The 7,941-nt window shown below is 42.6% G+C and overlaps 1 protein-coding gene across 1 annotated transcript in view; it reads left to right on the top strand.

Annotated features, from left to right (window-relative positions):
• Window positions 1-6,008: 6,008 nt before the first annotated feature.
• Window positions 6,009-7,941, top strand: part of LOC105062331 (ovostatin homolog 2-like) — a 41,238-nt gene continuing 39,305 nt past the window's right edge. Inside the window, exons 1-3 of the mRNA XM_045510210.2 lie at window positions 6,009-6,180; window positions 6,509-6,692; window positions 7,186-7,342. Of these exons, the coding sequence (XP_045366166.2) occupies window positions 6,116-6,180; window positions 6,509-6,692; window positions 7,186-7,342 (406 nt within the window). The 5' untranslated portion in view covers window positions 6,009-6,115. The remainder of the gene's footprint in view (window positions 6,181-6,508; window positions 6,693-7,185; window positions 7,343-7,941) is intronic.

The raw sequence follows: 7,941 nt of genomic DNA, 5'->3' as shown, positions 1-7,941 counted from the left end.
GTAAATAGTGCTGCTATGAACATTGGGGTGCAAGTGTCTTTTTGAAGTAGGGTTCCTTCTGGATACATGCCCAGGAGCGGGCATATATGGGTCATATGGTAAATCTATTCCTAGTCTTTTGAGGAATCTCCATACAGTTTTCCACATTGGCTGCACCAAACTGCATTCCCACCAGCAGTGTGGGAGGGCTTCCTTTTCTCCACAGCCTCTCCAGCATTTGTCATTTGTGGACTTTTGAATGATGGCCATTCTGACTGGTGTGAGGTGATACCTCATTGTAGTTTTGATTTGCATTTCTCTAATAATTAGTGATATTGAGTGTTTTCAAAATGAAAGACTTTTATTGGGAAAAAACGAAGCTGCTGTAGGCAAAAAAAAAAAAAAAAAAGCAGGCTGGCTACTGCAAAGTTATATACTAAGGAATATTTAGTCAAGGGAACAGATACAGTGCAGCAAGAGAAAGAGAACACAGGCAGACACTCGGGTTGCTAGAGGCTTCCAGGGGCAAGCACCAAGTTTCTTCCTCACACTTGCTCTGTGTTCTGTCTCTGAAACAAACTACCAAGATCTGTGCAAGGAACCATCACTGGGAAAGCTCAAGAAGGAAGTTCCCATGTGGTTTCTTACTCCCCACTAGTCACGTTGTCAAGTCAGGCTGTCTGACTGGTTGTGCCAGTTGGAAACCATCCAACAGCCAACTGGCCCAAGGGTCACAGACTTTGAATGCACACGATGAATCCCACTGCCCTTTTTTAGCCAAGAGTCAAAGCTTGACAACCAAGGGTCCCCAGAGATAAGGCTACCGCTTTCCTGGTCCAGCTCAGCTATAAGTCAACACCTTCCCACATGGCAGAGCAGGTCAGGAGGGAGGCATCAGGGAGGGCCCTGTGCTGGGAGACCTGAGGGAGAATTCAAGAAAGTGGGGCTTGCTCTGGATTGGATGCTGTCAGAAACTAGCATTTGGTTCACTGGGTTATTGAATATTGCCGAGGGACAGTGTAAACTTACAGCTGTTTTTGTGGTGATTCTGTCATTGTCTCCAGGGGGCACCTGGATACACGGGCAGGACAGGCATGAATGAACCAGTCAGCTATCCCTGAGGCGAGGCTGTATGTGCCAGAGCCACTGGCGTGTGCCTCATGTCAGCTTAACTATATTTCTTGATGGAAATGCATAGACTGATGCTCTGCACGATTCACCTGGTTTCCCAGGCAGGTTTTGGCTATGTGACAGCGGGGGATAAAAGATCTCTTAACAAACTTGTGCTTGACTTCCCAGAAACTGAAATATCACACACACATCTTGTGGTTCATGTTCTAGAGACGGAAGAGTCTAGAGACAGGAAGAGGGCCCCGGAAGGTGTGGGCCTTCCTGATACCTGCCTGTGTCTCCTTCCTCCTGTGGTATCAGATAATTTCGAGTATTTTTTTTTATTCCTTTTACTTGTATTGCTGAAGTTTTCTTAATAGTTTTAGTGCAGAGGCAGGAATAACACTCTAAGACTTAAGTTGTAAATGGGAAAGAAGATGCAGTCACTGATGTGAGCGGGGAGAGGGACATATTTGGCAATTTTTGTAGTCCGACAGTGTTCAGATTCTTGTCTGTTCTTAGAGATGATTAATGAGTGGCCTTGTTTTTGCCTGACTCCACCACGGTCCCAGGGTGACTTTGTGTAATATTTGTGTTCTGTGAAATTATGATGTTCAGCAGAGAACACCAGCTAAGAGCTCTCAGGGATGTTTTTTTCTATCTTAACCCCTTGCTTTTGGTTAAAGGCAGGTGAATTCAAGTCACAGGACAGTAATCTGTGACACCCAGACCATCACCATGGCTGAAATTCTGTAAATCAGGAGATTTCCCAGAGAACGTTGTTTGTAGGCGGACTAGAGCCTCTCACGCTGCTGCTGTGAGTTGTTGAGCCGTGAGATGCGATCATGGCCGTGCAGTGGCACCTGGGACTCTGGAGAGGATACAAAGAGCCAAGTACAACACAGACAACTACCAGCAACAAAACTGTGTTAGTCCCTGAAATAGACCACGAAGCCCAGACCCGGGATAATGAAACCTGACCAGTAAAACGCGCCCCGATGTCCTTGTGGACATTTCAGAGAGCCAGTCGGGTGTTCCCTTTAGCTGAATCATGGGCTGTTTACTTAATTGTTTGTATTTTTTTATGAATGTGTTGGCCCCACAGTTTCATATCCTCGTGTCTTCCAGGTTTTATTCATGGCTGTATCATTCGGCCTTTTCAAGTTAAAGCGTCTCAGCCGTCCGGGGTACGGAGCACAAGATCCGAGTAAGGCTTCTGATTCTTAGATAACCATAAAATTAAAAACCTGAGGATTCTCAAGTGACCCCCCCCTTAGTGGAATTCTCTTTGATCCTGTCCTCCTCCGAGCAGAAAACTTCCTAAAATGAGTGCTTCTCTATGACCACATCTACACGGTCTGCAGTGGGTTTTTGTCTTTGACTCTCCAATGATATCAATATATTCTTGAAGAAAATAAATCGTATCTTATTTTTCTTTGTTTCTAACCATAGGACCTAAAACACATATAAATGAATATTTTTTGAGCCAATGACTAAATCTCCATGTTTAAGGGATGGCTATAGCTGGAGTCTAAATGTTTTGTGAAGTCCGTGTTTCTCCAAAGGACGGTAGCAGACATTTCCAGACAGGTGGTGGATTCAGTGATGAATTACATAAGTAAGAATACTGCATTAGATTTCGATCATTTTTACACCTCATTCCCCCTCCTCATCTCAAGACTTTTATATTTTCTCTAGTAAAGAAAAAAGGTGTGGACCTGAAGCTGTGTGACCATGCGGGTGGTAGCATTTGGTGCGACACCATTTGCAAATGGAAGGGTTAAAACCTGATCTAAACGATGAAGGGTAAAACCCTCTCTTGGACACTGATGAACTTGATTTGGAAAATTGAAAACATATAGCTCCATAAATGCAGCTCACAGCATCCGTATTCACTGGACTCCTGACTGTCCATCTGTTTCTGCCCGCATTACTTTTATTCTTAATCGCTCATCTACAGGTGGGCAAGGTGTGATTAGAAATTTCTTGGCAACTCTAACAACCAGCCAGTGATGCAGAAGACAAACTTCTGAGAACAAGGAGGGCAATTTCACGTATCAAGCAGGCTGTTCCTTTCAGAGGAGAAGGTGATCTCCTTTTCAATAGATTGCAACACCAGGAACTGAACAGCTTTGTTTATTTTAAAACACAGTTAACTGCCTATGCTTTACTGATCTTGGCAATCGTCCTATTTGTCTTGTTGACTTAAGCATCTTAGAGAGGTGAACTAGAAGTTCAAGGTGTTCTCAGGAACCCTGAAAAAGAGTTTAAGTTTCTGTCCCATCACTTACTGTCTGGGTGAGCCTATAAAAATAATAATTTTTTTCTGATACTGTATTTTTCCTATTGGTAAAATAAGAATAAACAATATATTTAAAATTGTATTTTCTGAGGATTAAATAAGATACTGTCAGCACCAGCACTTATCACACTGCCTGTTAGTTACTAAGAACTCAGTAAATACCCTCCCTCTTCAATGGGTGGTCCTCCCTTCCTTCATCCTCACCCACCCCCGACTCCCTGTCCCCCTACCCTCTCCCATCCTCCCTCCCCCTTTCCTCTCGTCCCTTTCTCTAGGAAGTAAACTCCTTTAGACGACTGTGTCTTATGCATCTTGTTATCTCTAGAACCTAGAATTACTGCTGAGGCCTAGCAAGTACTCTAGATACGGCTGGATTCCTATCTGAATTTTCTGGAATGAGGGTCCATTAACCATGTTAATCAGATAAAATTTGGGGGGTAGGTTCATCAGATAAAATTATGTCTGAGGAACGAGATATCATAAAAACAGTCCAGTTCCCAAGGTGGTTTAAAAGGTGGTGCAAAATATATATATTAACAATAACTTGCCCTGATTAACGTTTAGATGAACAGCACGAAATTTTTGCAGTTGAAAAAAACGCAAATATTTTAGAGAAGTTTCACTATGTTAGGTTTATTAGCCTTGGGAATAAAGAATCCGTTGCTTTGAGTTATAAACAGTCTGCCTGGTGCTGTTTGTCTTGAGTACTGATGAGTGGAAGCTGGTGAACTTGTTTTGGAAACTAGCGACTTACGAGCGTGAGGAATGGAGTGCAGACAGTGGTTCTAATAGCAAGCCTAAGGGCCAGCAGAGGGAAGGGTGTTAGTCAGAAACGGGGACTAACAATCTGAGGTTCTAGTGAAAAGAAATTAAAGGTTCAAAGCGGCAACGCAGGTCCGCAGTGGAGGATTAGCCTTCCAGCAGAGATTTTAAGGGAACTGGCCTCCCAGGCAGGGTCAGAGGAAAGCCAGACTGAAAACAAAAGTCCCAACTTGAAATGGGGAAAGGAGAGATGGCTCAGTTCTGCTAAGACGTTTCACGCATGGAGTTCTGCGTTGGAATTGGGAATGTGGTCAAGGGCGGACCCCGTTCTCACGTGCCCCAGGCCCTGGGGTTCCATCGCACCTCCTCACCGCTTATGGTTGGTTTTGTTGTTCTTTCCTTTGTATTTTATCTTGCAGTGTTGCACGCCTATTTCTAAAAGATCAAAACCTGCTCAGATCTTTCATTACCCAATACATCATTCTTCAAGTCAGATGCATTAACGCCATCAATACTTGAAATAGAAAGATGTGTTTTTAAAAATCCAAATGGGAGAATTAACACACTAAAGACTCTGTCAGGAGGTTGCCAGGTCCCCTGATGTGGTTCCTCTTCCTTGCAGAAATGTTTTGCAATTCAAATGATGATAAAGCTTTTTTTTTTGTCAAGAAGTGACTAGTGTGTGTATACACTGACACATATCACCTTTTCTTTCATTTTTTTTAGGAAGAAAAGGGTATTGGGTATTGTAAAGAAAACCTCACTAAGAAAATCGTAGTAAATGTTGAACATATATCGATATTTCAAATGTATTCTGTACGGGGCCACCTGGTGTCTGCCGAGGCCCCGTGACCCCCCATCCCTGGGCTCTCAGGTTTCCGCCTGCAATCCATCAAAAAAAACCAAAGTACACGCTTTTCTGACGTGTGTTTGCTCTGGGAGAATTAATGGCCCTAGGAAGTGGCTAGCCTCACAATCACTCAGGCTGCCTCGTCTCGGCCCATGTTTCCTCCTTATTGGAGTCATAAATCCCACTGTCTCTTCATGGACCCTAACTCTCTTACCTCACCCATAACCAATCAAAAACTTGTGCACAAGCTGATCATACAGCCCCTCTGCTCACCAACCCCTTCCCATAAAAGACCTCAGCAGGCGGCCCTCGTGCTCACACAGGTCCCTCTCGTCCAGGTGGCCCACTGTTGTCTATAACACCATATCTGTTAAACTTTTTCTTTGTTTTTTAAACTTTTCTTTGTCTCTCGTAAATTTTTTTACCGCCCACACACCAGCCCGCCATGACCCCCAATATTCTGTATTACAAAATCATGGAAAAATAATACTTTCAATTATCTGTAAAATGAGCCCATATTGAGATACCCCACTGCATCTGGGTTTGGGCAACATCAGATACACTACTTCTCTCAGAAGCCTGGAAAATTTACCTTTGAGGACATGGAACGAGGACAGCAAGTCCCTACCTTTGGAGAGGTATTTCCTTCCCAGTGCTAATTCCCACATACTTAATGCTTTAGACGCCGCAGCCAGCCCTGTGAGTGGGGCATTAAATTAAATTAACGACATCCTCCATGTCACACAAGCGCTTTCTTTGTTTTCCTCCTTCTTCCTGTCCAACCTGTGCTGCTGATTCCAAACACGGATCAGCATCCAGTGAACTTAAGAAGGAAGTTGTACATAAGGTGACACCGACCCCCTCCACCAAGAAGTAATGGGAGAGGTGATCAAATGTGATCAATGGGTCTCTGACGCGCGCTCCAAAATGTAACTGATCCTTCATCGTGGGTACTGTATAAAAGCAACAGTACACAGACAGAGGCAGAGTAGAAGGAGAGGAAGACAGGAAAGAGCTGAGACAGCTGACTTCTAAAAAGAAAGGAAGACAGAGAGAAAGAGGGAGAAGGCATATTTACCTTGGAGTCTTCATCATTCGGGCATTGGGGCAAAATGGTGCCCACCATTTTTCTGAGCACCCTTTTGCTTCATTTTACTGTCTCTGTGGCTTTGAAACCGTAAGGAAATATGATACTTTCTATTCATTTAAGTACTGGCGAAGTGACCTTTTTAAATATGTTCTGTGCTAAAATTTGATTATAGGGCACCATTTCAACTCCTGAGACTGAGTGCTGGTTTACCTTGTAAATTTTAAACAAGTGGAGGCAGGGGTCTGACATGTTTTTTCTTAAGCTACCTCTCTCTCTGCTTCTCAAGGTTATTGCAATACTATGAAAAATGCACAGGTTTCAGGAATATGTCGATGGGCCAAAATTGCCTTTCCTGCGTGTTCTGCGTTTCTCCTCCACTCGTTTAGAGAGTTGACTGATTACTTTCTTTGCACAGGCAATATATCCTATGGGTCTCCTCTGTGATGCAAAGTCATTCTCCAGAGCAAGCTTGTCTCCACCTTTTAAACCTCAATGAATCTGTATCCTTGAGTGTCGTCTTGGAATATGGTGGATCCAACACCACTATTTTTGACCAGTCTGTGGAAGAAGATAACTTCTACACTTGTGCAAATTTCGAGGTGAGGCGCTGAGTTTGACATTTCAGAACTTCAGGTAGAAAAAAATGAAATTACTGCTTAAATATTATTTTTAGAGCAATAACAAATCTTGATTTGGGATAAATCAGGGAGGAACATGGGAGAATTCTTGAGAGGCAAGTAGAAGGAAAAGTTACATATACAACAAAACCTGTGAACTACTCCACTCTTCTATTACAGAGAATGGTAATAAGATGTAATTCCTGCCTTTTAGATGGTAGAACTATTTAGTAATATGAGGACAGGAAACTAAGTAAAAGGAAGCAGGACTGGGACTCAGAGGAACATAAAAAACAACAGACAAGAAGACAAAAATAAGTTTATTATTGTGAATTGTGACAAGCAATCACAGAGTCTCTCATTAAGAAATTATGAGTTTACAAGACTCTCACAGGTTGAGAGTAAATTAAGACATAATTTACCATCTTAATGTCTAATAATAATTTTCCTTTTCTCTGTTCTTCAACATAAACAGGTTTCTCAGAAGTCCTCGGAGCAGCTGGCTTTCGTGACATTGTTGGCAAAGGGAGACACTCTTAAAATCTTTGAGAGGAGAGCTGTAGCCATCTCTTCGGAAGAGACAGTAACCTTTGTGCAGACAGATAAGCCCATCTATAAAGCTGGAGAGGATGGTGAGTCAATATTTATGTTTCCTTCATATCGTGGACTTGAGAGACCCATTCTTCCCATTCCGAGCAATCCAAACACATGATTCAAGTTAAACCCAAACACATGGTTTTAAATTCCACCTTAATGTCACAGGAGCAAGAATTCCTAGAATTCTGACTGGTTGTCCAGGTCAGTTATGAAACCGTGCCCTCCAACTCCAGTAAAAATGCTTCGTCTCTTACAATTCTGCATGCCGTGTCACTGTTTACAAATTCCCATGACAGGCCCACATAATTCAACAGCTCCACAATTTACCAGCTGGACATGCAAATTAAATTTCTATTTAGACTCAATTTTTTCACCGATAGAATGGAGACAGTAAAAGTGTCTCACTTGTAGAACTCTTGTGAGAAGAAAATAATCAGTCAACGTGCAGTTGTACCTAGCACACAGGAAGGAGCCCTTAAAGGATATTTATCATTATCTTTATTATTATTATTTATGCCAGTAGAAGTGATCAGAAGCCTGATCACCTAAGCAGAGCACTTTTATTTGATTTTTTTATTGGTGCAAGTAGAAAGGAGCAGAAAGAACGCCAAACTAGGATTCAGAAGGATATAGA

This window comes from Camelus bactrianus, chromosome 34, assembly GCF_048773025.1.
Source record: "Camelus bactrianus isolate YW-2024 breed Bactrian camel chromosome 34, ASM4877302v1, whole genome shotgun sequence".
In the NCBI taxonomy this organism is placed as follows: Eukaryota; Metazoa; Chordata; class Mammalia; order Artiodactyla; family Camelidae; genus Camelus; species Camelus bactrianus.
This window is presented reverse-complemented; position numbering and strand designations above follow the sequence as displayed.